The sequence below is a fragment of the Sinocyclocheilus grahami genome, unplaced genomic scaffold, assembly GCF_001515645.1.
Source record: "Sinocyclocheilus grahami isolate Dianchi unplaced genomic scaffold, SAMN03320097.WGS_v1.1 scaffold1369.1, whole genome shotgun sequence".
Classification (NCBI taxonomy): Eukaryota; Metazoa; Chordata; class Actinopteri; order Cypriniformes; family Cyprinidae; genus Sinocyclocheilus; species Sinocyclocheilus grahami.
The window spans coordinates 31,345-49,079 of NW_015506548.1; the positions used below are offsets into that span (position 1 = coordinate 31,345).

The 17,735-nt window shown below is 34.6% G+C and overlaps 2 protein-coding genes across 2 annotated transcripts; both read left to right on the plus strand.

The window, feature by feature from the left end:
• The first annotated feature begins 4,132 nt into the window (after window positions 1–4,132).
• On the plus strand, window positions 4,133–12,044 carry csgalnact1b (chondroitin sulfate N-acetylgalactosaminyltransferase 1b). Its single transcript, XM_016255794.1, has 7 exons — window positions 4,133–4,670; window positions 5,423–5,639; window positions 5,717–5,818; window positions 6,666–6,844; window positions 10,285–10,373; window positions 11,111–11,192; window positions 11,764–12,044. Exons 1-7 carry the CDS (start codon window positions 4,133–4,135, stop codon window positions 12,042–12,044), a joined length of 1,488 nt encoding a protein of 495 aa, XP_016111280.1.
• Window positions 12,045–13,410: 1,366 nt separating this feature from the next.
• On the plus strand, window positions 13,411–15,472 carry LOC107569666 (phospholipid phosphatase 1-like; the record flags this gene model as incomplete). Its single annotated transcript, XM_016255795.1, has 4 exons — window positions 13,411–13,426; window positions 13,862–14,201; window positions 14,353–14,410; window positions 15,326–15,472. Coding segments are annotated over exons 1-4 (561 nt in total), but the record flags the coding sequence as incomplete, so codon positions are not given.
• Window positions 15,473–17,735: the final 2,263 nt, after the last annotated feature.

A 17,735-nucleotide genomic window follows, 5' to 3' on the forward strand; every position in this document is an offset into this window, starting at 1 on the left:
TACATCCGTACAGTAGAATGCAGAAGAAGCCATTTCAACACACTTCAGCAATAAAAAAGACACAAATGTTTGTCTAGACTCTAGAGTAATGTTTGCTTATAATTATGGTTGAACTGGATCATCGAAGGTCAGAAGCAAAGACATTGGTTAATAGAATGGGATTAAATACATAAAGCATATTTGTGTTGTTTAACATTTAATTATTGCAGGTTTGCGTCATATTCTGAGTTGCATTATTTTTATTCATTTTGAGGAATACTGAATCTGTGTTGTGTGAGTGAGATGAATTAATGCATATTCATATTTATTTTAGAACTACAGTAACATCTTCTGATTTCTGTCACCATGGCGACACCAGAGCTGTCAATCAATACATTGGGGGGGGGGAAAAGTAACGTGCGTTACTTATTTGAAAAAGTAACTCAGATATTCTCTTGTAAATTAAAAAGTAATGCGTTACTTTACTAGTTACTTGAAAAAAGTAATCTGATTACGTAACTCGCGCTACTTGTAATGCGTTACCCACAACACTGGTGTCAGATTCTCTGAATGCATCTGATCATTTATGAGAACGAATCTTGAATAATTTGATTCTCGATAGCAGCGATAATCCTGATTCAAAAACACAAAATTATTTATTTATTTAAATTTTTTTAGAAACACAAATTCATTAATTCCCCTGGAGCACAAAACCAGTCATAAGGGTCAGTTTTGTGAAATTGAGATTTATACATCATCTGAAAGCTGAATAAATAATCTTTCCATTGATGTATGGTTTGTTAGGATAGCACAATATTTGGCTGAGATACAACTATTTGAAAATCTGGAATCTGAGGGTGCAAAAAAATCGAAATATTGAAGTGAATATAAGAAATGAAGTTCTTAGCAATGCATATTACTATTATTACTTTGAATACATTACTAAACACTGCTTCATGAACTGTCGACACCTTTTTCGAATCTTTTCATTCAAAACGGGACTTTGGATCATGTATCGATTCAGATTTCGATTCAGATCGGGACTTCAGAGCAGCTTTGTGAATCTTTTGATTCAAATCTGGAATTCGGATCGCGTATCACAAATCATTTGATTCAGATCGGGACTCTAGAGTGCATCTCGCAAATCTTTTTATTCAACTCTGAATCGCAAATAGTTTGATTCTGATCGGGACTCTAGAGTGCATCTCGCAAATCTTTTTATTCAACTCTGAATCGCAAATAGTTTGATTCGGATCGGGACTCTAGAGTGCATCTCGCAAATCTTTTTATTCAACTCTGAATCGCAAATAGTTTGATTCGGATCGGGACTCTAGAGTGCATCTCGCAAATCTTTTTATTCAACTCTGAATCGCAAATAGTTTGATTCGGATCGGGACTCTAGAGTGCATCTCGCAAATCTTTTTATTCAACTCTGAATCGCAAATAGTTTGATTCTGATCGGGACTCCGGAGCCCGTATCATGAATGATTCAGATCGGGACTTCGAAGAGCATATTGCTAATAATTTTATTCAATTCTGAATTTTTGGAGTGTGAATCGCCAATCCTTTGCTTCAGAGCGGGACTTCTGAGAACGTATTGCAAATCATTTGATTCAAATCAGGACTTTGGAGCAAGTTCGCGAATCTTTTGATTCAGACCATCTGTTACACAAAAGCAACAAGAACGATAAAAAAAAAACATGTGTGCATGTGTGTTTGCATTCTGGAGAGCATAATTACAATGAAGCGTTGAGCAATGTAGCCAATCACAGACATACCTGTTGATTTCTGGAATGCAGCAGCCAATCAGAGGCGTTCAAGTGATAATCCACTCACTGCTCAAAACACCGGAGTTCAGTGTTGTTCAGTGAGTTCTGTGTGCTTTCTCCTCTTATTAATGAAGTGTAGACATTAAATTGATTCATTGTGCAGTTGGCTTCATTGGTTATAATGGTTATGCAGTTGGTTATCATTGGTTTTTAGTGTTTTGTGAATACGGGCCCTGAACTCTAGCACCTGTAGAACAGCCTGTCTTTCATAGTTTTGATGGGAGGAGTTGCATGGAGCCTAACAGAGCGCTCACTGAGCGGCTCTCTGCATTACCCATGATGCCTCATGACGGAGCCGCTGCACACAGAGGGCCCCTTCAGGATCCTGCCGGTAATATGCAAACATGCTGGACAGGGTAAACATTTCAATGCAGCTTGCATCTGAACATTACCTGCGTGACTGATCAACAACAGTAAGTAGACATGTGCTTGATTTAATAAATGCTGTTCAAATAATTTCAAACAGGATGTAGCTCATTATTGAATATAACATCATAAAATAGTGTTTTTAGAATCATATTTCAAGACGTTTTTACAGCAATTTGATCTCAAATAAGAGTTTTTTTGTCCAACTGGAGGTGAAAAAAAAAAAAGTGAAACCAGGAAATAATGATCTGAAATGTTTATTGGATACGTGAAAAATGTGCAAAATAATATGACAAACATTACAGCCCTACGTCTTGGGAAAATATTCTGCTTATTTGTAAAAAAAAAATTAAATAAAAAAAAAGGCCTAATATTACCTTATTTGTTGATGCTGAGTTCAAAAATATGAATGAAAACTTTACCTGTACAGTTTTTCACAAAATAAGATTTTTCAGATTGTATTAGCTGTAATATCAAAATAATGAAAGCAGTCAAATGACAAAAAGCATTAAAAATGTATCAAGAACTTAAAATCTGCAAAGGAGAAGAAGGGAGAAAAATAAGCTGATTGTCATCAGATAATGTAATGCATGTGAAAAAGGGCTGAGAATCAGATCAAGAGAGTTCAAGAGAGAATACAGGACTAATTCACCTTTAAACGCTTGCCGAAAGATGCTACAAAATGCATCATATATTTAGTCAGAAATGGCGACTCTCTCCAGCAAAGCATATATAGACACTATTTTTGAAATCAGCAGCAAACATTTGTAAGAAGTATTGGATTTAGTTTAGCAAATATGGTGTAATTGCTGAAAATAACTCGTGTAACCTGCACATCTTCACCATTACTTATATAGATTTGTTTACAGTGCAGATTGTGTCAAAGCAGCTTTACAGTATTAAACAGGGCAACAGTGAATAGTGCAAAGGCTCATATGTGTCTGTTTTAACACAACATTAATTTCAGTAAATGGTTATTGTTACAGATCAGTGTTATTTAAGAGACATACCATTTTTTAATTCATATTTTGTTTGAACTTTAATTTGAGTCATTTTAATAAATTAACAAATGTGTTGTTTTCGTCGTTATTTTTATTATTCATTTTCATTAATGATTCATTAAATTTAGGTTTAGTTATTTATTACTTAGCTTAAAGTAAGTGTTGCCTTGGCAACGAGCTGAAATTAGTTGAATTTTTAAATATTTTATTTCAGTTAACATTTACTTAGCTTCGGGTAACAAATAAAAAATGCTTTTTAGTTTTAGTTAATGACAATAACTCTGCTGCCGATTGTATTTATGTTGACTTTTATATTTTTCAGTGTTTTTTTGTTTATTAGTGCATTGAACGTACACAACCATGTGCAAAAAATGATTTTCTTACTTAGTATTTGTGTCTTGTGTTCTAGTATAAATATCTAAACATTCTTGAATCAAGATGCATTTACTGTACGAGTGAAATGAGTTAAGATATTATATCTTATTTTCTGTAAAAACAAATATATGAAAATGTTTAGTTTTTGCTTAAAACAAGAAAAAATATCTGCCAATGCTGCAAGAAAAATAATCTTGTTTAGCCTTTGAATTAAGATTATTTTTCTTACCGCATTAGTATATATTTTTGCTTGTTTTAAGCAAAGCAAAATGCTTTTTTTTTTTTTTTTTAGAAAACGACTTAATATCAAATCATTTCGCTTGTCAAGTAAATGCATCTCGATTCAAGAATGTTTAGACAAGACAAAAACACTAAGTAAGAGAATCTTTTTCTGCAGTGTATCGACGCCTGTTTGTTTTTGTGGTTTCAGATGCACTCTTGCTGAAACATCAAAAAAACGAAAAAACTTGAATTCTGAACCGAAGCAATGGATCAGATCACATCATGTTTTTACTAAAACGGTGTCTTTAGTTGCACAAATCTGCATTGTTCGACCAGACCTGTGTGTCTTTACAGTCAGTCATGCAGAGGCGATGGTTTCTGGGGAAGCGTGCGATTGCTGCGCTGCTCTTCTGCTTCGTTCTGCTCCTGTATCGTCAGGCCTGCAGGTCTCAAAGCCAAACCAGACGTCCAGCAGGGGAAGATGCATTCGAGGCTTTACTGCAGCAGCATGAGCGGCGCTATCTCCAGCACAGCAGGAACCTCACCAGACTGATCTCACAGCTGAAAGCAGAGCTGCAGAGATCCGCTGTGGAGCTCGAGGAACAGAACCAGTCAGAGCTGGAGGAGTTCCTGCGGAAGCAGCTCCGACGGGCCGAGATCTTCACCGGAGAACGGCTGCCCGATGAGTTTGCGGTGCTGCCGTTTGAGACCTTCACCCTCCGCCAGGTCTATCAGCTGGAAAGCGGACTGGCGAGACTCCCGGTGGAAAGTCTGATGGGTCAGGACCGCAGGAACGAGCTGAACGGAGCGCTAGAAGCAGCGCTGCATCTGCTGAACGAACCTCAGCTCAGAGACTCACAGCAGCGCAGGGTTTACTCTCCTCAACATTTCTATGAAGGTCAATCTGATTACTACAAGGCTTCGTCACAATGCATTACCCTAAAAAACACTGCAAAAAATGATTCTTACTCAGTGTTTTTGTCTTGTTTTCTAGTATAAATAGGCCTATCTAAACATTCTTGAATCAAGATGCATTTACAGTACGAGTGAAATGACTTAAGATATTAAGTCTTGTTTTCTGTAAAAAAATAAAAAATAAAAATTTTATTCGTTTTTGCTTAAAACAAGCAAAAATATCTACCAGTGGGGCAAGAAAAATACTATTTTTTAGCCTTTGAATTAAGATTATTTTTCTTACCGCATTGGCTTTTGCTTGTTTTAAGCAAAAACTAACACTTTTTTTTTTTTTTTTTTTTTTTTTTTTTTTTTTTTAAATCTTAATATCTTAAATCTTGTACCGTAAATGCATCTTGATTCAAGAATGTTTAGATATTTATACTAGAACACAAGACACAAATGTTTTTTTTTGCAGTATATACAGTATATATATGGAATGACAGATATTTGATCTTGTTTTAAGCAAAAACTCACTTTATTTTGATTATGTTTTTATCTTAATATCTGAAATCATGTTGCTTCTCAAGTAAAGGTATCTCGATTTAAGAATATTTAGATATACGTATTTTAGATCTAGATCTATTATTTAAAAATGAACAGGTTACATTTATACAGTCTTTTGTTGTTAAAATTATGATGATTTTTTTTTTTACAGTAGAGGCTGCTTCAAATGTAATTTCTCTTTAATGGCAGGAATCTTTCGCACAGAGAGGGACAAAGGAACATTATACGATCTCACGTTCAGAGAAAACAGCGTTCCAGACTTCAGGAGGCTGGTGTTCTTCCGTCCTTTCGCACCGCTGATGAAGGTGAAGGAGGAACTGATGGATGCATCTCAGATCCTCATCAATATAATCGTACCTCTGGCCGACACAGTGGATGCATTCAGACAATTCATGCAACATTTCAGGTAAAACCGAACCTCTTTTGACCCGTCGGTGAGTTTGCACGTCATGTGATGCTTCATTTCTTCTCCTTGTGTCTCAGTGATGCTTGCATTCGTCAGGATGGACGGACGCATCTCACCGTGGTGCTTTTTGGGTCAGAAAAGATGCATGAAGTGAAAGGAATTCTGGATGGAATGTCAAGGTAGAGAAAATAAAAGAAAATAAAACAAAACAAATAAACTCACTTCCATATATACAGCAAAAATGTATTTAAAAATCTACAGAAAGGAAAAAAAAAAATCTAAAATGTGTTTTAAAATATATTTACGTAAATATATTTTCTACCGATATGTTTTTTGGTCATTGAAGATATATTTAAAATATATAAATATGAAAATATAAATATATGCATATATTTTAATCCATGGAAATACATTCATGTATCTTGTTTTCAGTACAAATATATATTTACTTGAGAAGCAAAATGACTAAAGATACTAGTCAGATTGTTTTCTGAAAAAATTTAAAAATAAAAAAAAATAATACATTATATATATACATATACTGTATGTTAGTCCATATAGCAAATAAATGGGCAGAATATATTTAAGCTAAAATGTGTTTCAAAATATATTTACGAAAATTATTTTCTATAAATATATTTTTTGGCCATTTTTGTTTTTGTATATATTGAAAATATATATTTTTTAAAATAATAATTTAAAAATGTTTGAAAATTTTGCCCTCCATATATTTCAATCCAAGAAAATACATTTATATATTTGAAGAAAAATGTTATTTGTTGTCTGCAACACATGTGAACATGAACATTTGAACATAATGAATTAATCCTAAATGTAGGCTACTGTAAAATTGGAAATGTATTTCTGAATATTAAAGTTGAAACTAAATATATTTTCAATTTAAAAAAAAAATATTTCATTGAGTTTCATTGTTAACAACATATTTTAAAACTGTATTTTGGCCAGAATGTTTCACAGCACAGTGATTTGTTATGATGAAACTCTAGACGAGTCTCTGTCCCGCAGGAGAATGAAATACAGGAACGTGACTCTGATCCGTCTGAACGAAGCCTTCTCCAGACGACGAGGCCTGGATCTCGGCGCTCGAGCCTGGAAGCGAAGCAACGTCCTCCTGTTTCTCTGTGATGTGAACATTCGGTTTAGTGCAGAGTTCCTGAACTCCTGCCGTATGAACACAGAACCAGGTACAGCACTGAGAATACCCAAACGCCTGTCAACAACTCTTTCAAAACGAATAATATTCAATTCAATTCAAGTTTATTTGTACAGCGCTTTTCACGATACAAATCATTGCAAAGCAGCTTTACAGAAAATTAAGTTTCTACAATATATTTAGTAGTAGCTTAGTAGTATAACTGCAGTACAAGATTATGAGATGCATTATTTGAATGCTTGGCCAAAGAGATGTGTCTTTAATCTAGATTTAAACAGAGAGAGTGTGTCTGAACCCCGAACGGTATCAGGAAGGCTATTCCAGAGTTTGGGAGCCAAATGCGAAAAAGCTCTACCTCCTTTAGTGGACTTTGATATCCTAGGTACTACCAAAAGTCCAGAGTTTTGCAACCTTAGGGAGCGTAATGGATTGTAGCGTGGTAGAAGACTAGTTAGGTACGCAGGAGCTAAACCATTAAGGGCCTTATAGGCAAGTAATAATATTTTGTAACTGATACGGAACTTAACAGGTAGCCAGTGCAGAGACTGCAAAATTGGGGTAATATGATCATATTTTCTTGACCTGGTAAGGACTCTAGCCGCTGCATTTTGGACTACCTGTAGCTTGTTTATTGAAGATGCAGGACAACCACCTAGCAGGGCATTACAATAGTCCAGTCTAGAGGTCATAAATGCATGAACTAGCTTTTCTGCATCAGAAACAGGTATCATGTTTCGTAACTTGGCAATGTTTCTAAGATGGAAGAATGCCGTTTTTGTAACATGGGAAATATGATTTTCAAAAGACAAGTTGCTATCTAATATAACACCCAGATTTTTGACTGTAGAGGAAGTAACCGTGCATCCGTCTAGTTGTAAATTGTAATCCACGAGATTCGGCGTACTGTCTTTTGGTCCAATAAGTAATATCTCTGTCTTATCCGAATTTAATAGGAGAAAATTATTGGTCATCCATTCTTTTACATTTTTAACACACTCCGTTAGCTTAGATAATTTAGAAGTTTCATCTGGTCTTGTTGAGATATATAGTTGAGTATCATCGGCATAACAGTGGAAACTAATCCCGTATTTCCTAATAATATTACCAAGTGGCAACATGTATATCGAAAATAGCAGAGGACCTAGGACAGATCCTTGTGGCACTCCATGTTTTACTGGTGATAATTGAGATGACTCCCCATTTAAATGAACAATGTGGTAGCGATCGGACAGGTAGGATCTAAACCATCTTAAAGCCTGCCCTTGGATACCTGTATAGTTTTGTAATCGATCTATGAGTATGTCATGATCTATAGTATCGAATGCAGCACTAAGATCAGGTAAAACTAGCAATGTGGCACAGCCTTGGTCTGACGCAAGAAGTATGTCATTTGTAATTTTAACAAGTGCAGTTTCTGTGCTCTGGTGGGGCCTGAAACCTGACTGAAATTCTTCATAGAGATCATTTTTTTGCAGGAAGGAGCACAATTGAGCAGACACAACTTTTTCTAAAATTTTAGACATAAAAGGAAGATTTGAGATGGGTCTGTAATTAGCCAGTTCACTAGGATCTAGTTGTGGTTTCTTAATAAGAGGCTTAATGACCGCCAGCTTGAATGTTTTTGGGACGTGACCTAAAGACAACGACGAGCTAATAATATTAAGAAGCGGTTCTTCTGCTACAAGTAACAACTCTTTCAGTAATTTAGTGGGTACAGGATCTAACAGGCATGTTGTTGGTTTAGATGCAGTAATAAGTTTATTTAGCTCTTCCTGTCCTATAGCTGTAAAGCACTGCAGTTTATCTTTTGGTGCGATGAATGAAGCTAAAGTATTATACGCTGTAGAATCTACATTTGTTATTGTATTTCTGATGTTCACTCATGCTTATAACAGTAGCTTGGTGGAGTAGACTCATTTAGACCAATATAATTGTTTGGTTTGAGCCAGGTTTCAGTCAAGCAGAGTACATCAAAACTATTATCTGTGATCATTTCATTTACAATAACTGCTTTGGGTGCGAGTGATCTAATGTGTAGGAGCCCAAACTTAAAAAAATGTTTTGTTCATTTATTTAGCATTTTTCTGGTTTATAAAAATGCGATATGATGATATAACAATGATATTAGTGATCTTTTGGCATTTATAGCGTTGTCTAGCTCAAATATCAGTGCGGCAGTGACTCAAACACACATCTGAGCATTTTAAAGCATTCCTGTTGTGTTGAAAAACATGCAATTCACCGAAAATCAACACAATGAAAAAAAAAACATTCTAGCAAAAACACAAAACATCTATAGCTTGTCAGAGACTAAACAAATATAAAATATGAGAAATCAATAACTCTTATTCTGTTTAAAAATGGTTCTTCCCTTGTTCAATTTAACACATTTCTGCTATTTATATGTTCAAAAATGAGCTGCACAGACAGGTTAAAATGGGTTTCTCATACTTCTTTTTTTTGTGCTGTAAAAGACTGAGATCCCAAAAAAAACTAACAACCAAAAACATCCTTTCGCAGACTTTTTGACTGTGAAACTCAACTAGATAAAAAACAGCGAATTCTGCCTGGATGAATCAGAAGACGAGTCTTCAATTTCAAGTAAACTTTGATTCTTAAATATCATAAGATCTCGTGTATTTCATAGTTTAGTCTTTGACAGGCTCCAATAAAGATTTTCTTTGTTGATTTTTGTTAATTGCAGGAGGAATCATGGAAATCAATCTGACCCCGACACGATGCAACCAAAATTTGAGAGATTTAAATATTGTTTGATTTTATCCTAAATGAGAGTAAGGGATTCTCAAAAAGTATTAATGAAAATATGATCAGTTATCATCATAGCTGATAAGTCTGAAAAACATGCCTGATTGTTCTTAAGTAATTAAGGGATTTACATAATGGCCAGTTTTGTTCTAAATGAGAGTAAACAATGAAGACGTGTTCAATAATATGAATTGTCTTCTTTATTTTACATCATTATGCCAACGTTTTAAAGTCTTTTAAGTTTGTGAAAAAAATGAATATTAGAACTTTGTTCTTTTGAAATTAGGGTTAAGTAGACTATAAAAAAATGTGTTTTTAAGGAATGTTTTACAAGAAAATACTATTTCAGCCGTTCTGAGTGAAAATTGTTTCTACACCATTTTTTCCCAGTGTATAAAGCAAATATATTTAATTTGGTTTTAGATTGTTGGACCCTCGACAGACAAGCTATATGATATATATTCTTGTGTGACAGCATGATCGTTAGCAGTTATTACCACATGGATCACCAGACTTTACAATCTTATATAACAAATGCACAAAAGAGTGTTTTAGTCTCCCTCCATTAAATCTTGGGACCTTGTATCATCACTGATTAGATGATAGAAGTACAAATTCATTATGCAGCACGATTCGAGTCAGAAACAGTGTTAGTTGCAGGCTAACACAAGAGGGAGCTATTGAACTCCTCATGTGCTCTCACAGGTCAAAAGGTGTTTTATCCAGTGATGTTCAGCCTGTATAATCCTGAGGTCATCTATGGTCAGCATATTCCTTCTGCTGAAGATCAGCTGGTAAGATCTCCTTTATTCAGTGTTAGTTGCTATGTAACTTACCAAATATATAATTCTGAAAACTGTATGAAGTACATCTTTACTTAAAGCTGCAGTCCGTAAGTTTTGCCTCTTTGTCGCCACCTCTGTTTGAAACCTGCAATTGCAGTTATTTGCGAAATTATCTTCATTATGTGGGTTGTGCACCGGCGTGGCTCCAGCGCGGATTAATCTAATGTTTTGAGGTGAATGTGTGGATACTGTATTTAGGAATCACAGATTCTAGCCTACGTCTTGGAATATATAACCCAAATAAGAATTTTTACTAGATATTGTCATCTGAACGAGTAAGTAACAGGTCTGCCTCTTTTGTTCTGACCAACTGAGGAAAAACGCATTATAATAAACCGTGCTACCAATGGTGATTAAATCGAACAATCTGTTAATTAGCTCACATCACATCAAACTGTGCAAATTATTATTATTGTTATACTTTGTTCTCAAATTGTTAATGTTAACAACATCAGCATTGCGTGACTATGTGTATATAGTGTGTATCAGCGAGTAGATTTCAATTTCTGTACAGTCTTTATGTGTTTATGTATTTCATAAACACATAATCCCTTCTGGATTACAATCCGCCATCAAAATTATGTTATGGTTATGTACTTGCTAAAATATTGATTTCGGATCATTTTTAACCAAAAAAGGTACGGACTGCAGCTTTAAGTCTTGGGAAAATGTGATTTCTTTGGCAGGTGATCAGGAAAGATTTTGGCTTCTGGAAGGATTTTGACTTTGGGACGACGTGCCAGTACCGATCAGACTTCATCAACACAGGTAATGCAGTGAGATTCTGCCGTGTGGTTGAGTTTTCCATGTTTGATCTTCTGTTTCCTCTAAGGTGGATTTGATTGTGCTACCAATGGTGATTAAATCGAACAATCTGTTAATTAGCTCACATCACATCAAACTGTGCAAATTATTATTATTTTTATACTTTGTTCTCAAATTGTTAATGTTAACAACATCAGCATTGCGTGACTATGTGTATATAGTGTGTATCAGCGAGTAGATTTCAATTTCTGTACAGTCTTTATGTGTTTATGTATTTCATAAACACATAATCCCTTCTGGATTACAATCCGCCATCAAAATTATGTTATGGTTATGTACTTGCTAAAATATTGATTTCGGATCATTTTTAACCAAAAAAGGTACGGACTGCAGCTTTAAGTCTTGGGAAAATGTGATTTCTTTGGCAGGTGATCAGGAAAGATTTTGGCTTCTGGAAGGATTTTGACTTTGGGACGACGTGCCAGTACCGATCAGACTTCATCAACACAGGTAATGCAGTGAGATTCTGCCGTGTGGTTGAGTTTTCCATGTTTGATCTTCTGTTTCCTCTAAGGTGGATTTGATGTGTCTGTGAAAGGCGGAGCTACAGAAGATGTTCATCTCTACAGGAAGTTCCTCCACAGCAGTCTGATGGTGGTTCGCGCTCCGTCACGCGGCCTGTTTCACGTGTGGCATCCGACCGTCTGTCACGCGCATTTATCCAGCGAGACATTTAAACTGTGCTTGCAGGATAAAGCGCTGAACCAGGCGTCTCACAGTCAGCTGGGACAAATCATCTTCCACCAGCAGATCAACAATCATCTGCACAAATACAAACACAATATCAAGTCATGAGGAACAGATCTGACAATTATTCAAAGACAATGATGAAATATGAACTTATATTGAGATATAAATCACTTATTATGTTTGAGCTGAAGGACAATAATAAGTTCTGTAGAGCTGCTTTACAGCAGAAATTCAATTTATTTCAAAATTAATCTCTCACTAGAATGAAACCGAATAGCATTTAAATCTGTTAATTGAACAAAACAGACCGACATTTAAATCTGTTAATTGAACAAAACAGACCGACATTTAAATCTGTTAATTGAACAAAACAGACCGACATTTAAATCTGTTAATTGAACAAAATCGACCAGCATTTAAATCTGTTAATCGAACGAAATTGACCGATATTTAAATCTGTTAATCGAACAAAATTTACTGACATTTAAATAATTTCATTGAACAAAATCAACCAACATTTAAATCTGTTAATCGAAAAAAATTGACCGATATTTAAATCTTTTAATTGAACAAAATCAACTGACATTTAAATAAATTTAATTGAACAAAATCAACCAACATTTAAATCTGTTAATTGAACAAAATCGACCGTTATTTAAATTTGTTAATTGAACAAAATCAACTGACATTTAAATAATTTTAATGAACAAAATCGACTGATATTTAAATAATTTCATTGAACAAAATCAACCAACATTTAAATCTGTTAATCGAAAAAAATTGACCGATATTTAAATCTTTTAATTGAACAAAATCAACTGACATTAAATAAATTTAATTGAACAAAATCAACCAACATTTAAATCTGTTAATTGAACAAAATCGACCGATATTTAAATTTGTTAATTGAACAAAATCAACTGACATTTAAATAATTTTAATGAACAAAATCGACTGATATTTAAATCATTTTATTGAACAAAATTAACCAACATTTAAATCTGTTAATCGAGCGAAATTGACCGATATTTAACTCTGTTAATTGAACAGAACTGACCGACATTTAAATGCTACTTGAACAGAATCCACTGATATTTAAATCTGTTAATCGAACAAAATGGACCAGCATTTAAATTTGTTAATCAAACAAAATCAACTGACATTTAAATAAATTTAATTGAACAAAATCAACCAACATTTAAATATTTTAATCGAACAAAATTGACCGATATTTAAATCTGTTAATCGAACAAAATTGAACGATATTTAAATCTGTTAATCGAACAAAATCAACTGACATTTAAATAAATTTAATTGAACAAAATCAACCAACATTTAAATATTTTAATCGAACAAAATTGACCGATATTTAAATCTGTTAATCGAAAAAAATTGACCGATATTTAAATCTTTTAATTGAACAAAATCAACTGACATTAAATAAATTTAATTCGTGCAAATGGTTATCAATATGCCAAAAAACCATGGTTACTACACTTATACTACAATAAAACCATGGTTATTTTTCTTAAGGGAATGCTCTCTGAATGTCGTTTTAAAAAAAAAAATAAAAAATAAAAAAAATTTCTTGGTTATGCAAACGTTAGAGAAAACATTAAGGGAATATTTTGTGTTATCATTTTACAGGTAAGTAATAACGTTAAAAAAACAAAACTTTAAAAAGTACAACATTTAAGAAGGAAAAAAAACGTTCCATGAATGATGTAAGAGCTAACATTTTCTGCAGGTATCAAAAAGGTCTTAAAATTCGCCTAATCGAGGCCTTGAAACGTCTTGAATTCAGAAAGTCGAGGAATTAAATGCAAAAAATGAATGTTGAATTAAGTAGATTTTTCTGAGCCCACTGGCAGATATGTGTTCTTGTTTTAATCAAACTCGACTCATTTTGATCAATTTCTCAGAATGTTTTGTGAATACGGCTCTGATCTCAGATGAAAACATCATGCATTTTGTTTTCTCTTCACCACAGATAATCTTCAGTGAGTGTATCTCCTTGTATGTGCGGTCCAGAGCTTCTTTCAGTTATGAGTATATAGTGTGTGTGTACAAGGCCGTGGGATCATTCGTGTTTGGAGCGGCGTTGAGTCAGTCTCTGACCGACATCGCCAAATACACCATCGGCCGACTGCGGCCGCACTTTCTGACGGTGTGTAAACCTCACTGGAGCCTCATTGACTGTAAATCCGGTTATATTGAGAACTTCACATGCACAGGAGATCCAGTCATCATCAATGAAGGCCGGTGAGCGCAAAACAGTGCAACTAACACTCGCATTCAGAAAGTAAAATTAATTTTTACGCTTTTGCATTGAATCTGTGAGTGCATTGTTTGATTTAGAAAACAACACATTGTTCTGGTTTGCTAATGATGACGTACAATCTTCTACCGACAGGCTTTCCTTTTATTCTGGCCACTCATCATTCTCCATGTACTGTATGCTGTTTCTTGCTGTAAGTGTGTTTTTATGACCGCATCGGTTTCATTAAATTTAAAGCAAGATGCTACAGGCAAAACCACTGTTTTTTTTAATGCACTAACGTCACAAACTCCAGGGAAGACGATGATGTTGATAAAAATAAAACTAGGTTTATTAAATAACTCAATATGCGAGACCGCATGCTATACACAAACAATGTATAGGCTGGAAACAGAGTAACATAGATACTGGGAATGTTAGTTAATGAAGCTAACTAAACGGAAGCGTGACCGCAGTCCTCTTTCACTCTGGTGGAAAGCACATATCCAAAACACAAGTTTAAGTGTTTCTTTCATTGCACTTCATCTATTTGCGTCTGTAGATTTCAAATCTCCGAAGTCGCTTACACGCACAAAACAGATGAAGGTTTGTTCACACTGATTTATACAACATTTCACTCCTAAAAACACGTTTGATTTCAGTCTGTTGGCAGTATTTTCTGATTTATCGAGTGATAAAAAGAGAAATCCATCCTTTAACTCTAACGTGACGACAAAATCAACCCAATTATCCAATCAGGACAAACTCTTAAAGACTTGTTTTACAAGATGGACCCAGAAAAACTTTTACCATTTCTTTCAAAAGTACATATTTAAAGAATCTTTTATAGAATTGTATTATTTGTGTATTGTGCACTACTGTACTGTTTTTCTAATGTATAATCTTTGAAGCTGTGCGGCAATGAACTTAAACCAAGTCAAGTCTGACATTATCCAGTCTTTAGATTTATGTGCTGGAAATGTTTTCAAAATTGATGCATATTTAATTAGATAATGCCTCATTTGAATATTAATCAACTAGAGCAGTATAGTGATATCTACTTGTTTAGATTTTTACCCTATTCACCTTAAGTGATGTTTATCATATACATATATATTTCTCTTTACAGCTGTATGTCCAGTCTAGACTGAGAGCAAGTTGGGCTCGACTGCTTCGGCCGACTCTGCAGTTCTCTTTCATCGCGGCGTCTCTTTACGTGGGTCTGTCGCGCGTCTCTGATTATAAACACCACTGGAGTGACGTTCTCACTGGACTCGTACAATGCCATGCTGTAACCAACACACTTCTCTCTCTCAACGCAGGTGTTCTTTGTATCGGATATGTTCAATGCCAAACGCACGTCAGATAAAGATGAGATCTCGCACGCGAGTCTTCAGGAGACGTCAGATCCACCGAACCACTACGACAGCACCGAGTGAGACAGAACGCACCGTCCTGCCTTCCATCCTTACAGTAACATGCAATCCTTTCCACAACTGATTCACTTTTATAATATTACTGGGGGGAAAATGTCATTTTTCATAATGCACAGCAGTAGAGAAGAATAAAATGTCATCATGATAAATACAGCGGCAGTGCAACAATATTCGCTCTGCAGTGACTGTATATGTGTCCCTGGAGCACAAAAGCAGTGTTGAGTCGCTGGGGGATATTTGTAGCAATAGCCAACAATACATTGTATGGGTCACAATTATACATTTCTCTTTTATGCCAAAAATCATTAGGATATTAAGTAAAGATCATGTTCCATGAAGATATTTAGTAAATCTCCTACCGTAAATATATCAAAACTTAATGTTTGATTAGTAATATGCATTGCTAAGAACTTCATTTGAACAACTTTAAAGATGATTTTCTCAATATTTAGATTTTTTTGCACCCTCAGATTCCAGATTTTCAAATATTGTCCGATCCTAACAAACCATACATCAATGCAAAGCTTATCTCAATTTCAAACGGACCCTTATGACTGGTTTTGTGGTCCAGGGTCACGTATATACACTCGCCAGTGTAAAAATGTATTTCTCTTTCCTTACAGATCTCATAGGGTTATTTATTCAACTAAAGGTTCCTGCTCCGTGTCAGTGAATCATGAATATCATTGGGAATTATGCGGTACAAGAACATAAAAGAAAAACATTCCCATCATGCCACTAAATGTTAAACTTTTTCCGCAGTGCGTTTTAGGTCCTACTGGGCTTTCAGGAATCCAGACGGCTGTGTTCCCACTTGATTTTGGCATGACACGGATCTTTCAACACACTTAAAACAGATGCAAATAAAGCTTCTTCACTGGAAACGATGGTTTCATGAAGAATCTTTAACATGCATGGGACCTTTTCCATTGCATTATAGTGGAAAACGATTTTTCAGATTATTAAAGTGTTCTTCGCGTTAAGAAAAGATGGTTCACTGAAAGGTTCTTTGGGGACCAAAAATGGTTCATCTATGGCATCTTTTTTTTTTTTTTAAGAGCGTATGCATCCCTATCCATCAAACAATCCAACATTTCTATCTGATAATATTAGTAACCAACATATGCAAGTGTAAATGTCTTATTTCAGGTTGTTTTTAAATGTGAAATGAAGACTGTTACAACCAATGGCTTGTCCACTTGTCTCTAAGACACTATTTTATGATTTAAAGTTGTTTAAAGTTTTTTTTTTTTGTATCAAATTGTCAAAAGAAAAAGGAAAGTAGGTATGAGCCAAAAATGAAAAACCAAAGTGTCTCATAACATTGAATTCAATAAATTCTTTGGTATATTTTATTAATTTGTTATTGTATATATATATACAGTGGGTACGGAAAGTATTCAGACCCCCTTAAATTTTTCACTCTTTGTTATATTGCAGCCATTTGCTAAAATCATTTAAGTACATTTTTTTCCCCATTAATGTACACACAGCACCCCATATTGACAGAAAAACACAGAATTGTTGACATTTTTGCAGATTTATTAAAAAAGAAAAACTGAAATATCACATGGTCCTAAGTATTCAGACCCTTTTAAGGGGGTCTGAATACTTTCCGTACCCACTGTATATATATATATATATAAACAAATGGTTGTATTATGATGTTTAATGCAAAATGAATTAAATTATCTTTGTGGGTTTTGTTTTTCATTTTTATTGTTATTTTTAATGCAAATGGTAAGACCACAAGCTGTAAATATCCAAGCACTTGAATAACAATTGTTTGCCTTTAATAGCTTTATATGTAACTTTGTATGCATCACATACAAAAATATGTTCTGTTTCCTGATTTTTTTTTAATTCATTGGCAGCTGTGCTAGTGAACCAATGAAACATGGTACTGTAAATAATTATTTTTTTTGCTGCAATTAAAGCTCTGCCAGATCAACTGTGGTGTAGTTATTGATATTCAACTAATCATCATAAGCATTTTGTCCGCCTCTAGCGGTCAGATTTATGTGCAGGTCGAGCTTTGGTCATTTTGATTCACTCGGTTCGCTCGAATCTGTTTAAAACGCGATTCACGGATTCGATCGAATC

Excerpts from the sequence above, each read along its gene's own strand:
- csgalnact1b (XM_016255794.1), top strand. The coding sequence starts at position 4,133 with ATGCAGAGGCGATGGTTTCTGGGGAAGCGTGCGATTGCTGCGCTGCTC. Across the intron at positions 5,640-5,716 it reads CAATTCATGCAACATTTCAG|TGATGCTTGCATTCGTCAGG; the intron begins GTAAAACCGAAC and ends CTTGTGTCTCAG. Across the intron at positions 10,374-11,110 it reads CTTCTGCTGAAGATCAGCTG|GTGATCAGGAAAGATTTTGG; the intron begins GTAAGATCTCCT and ends TTTCTTTGGCAG.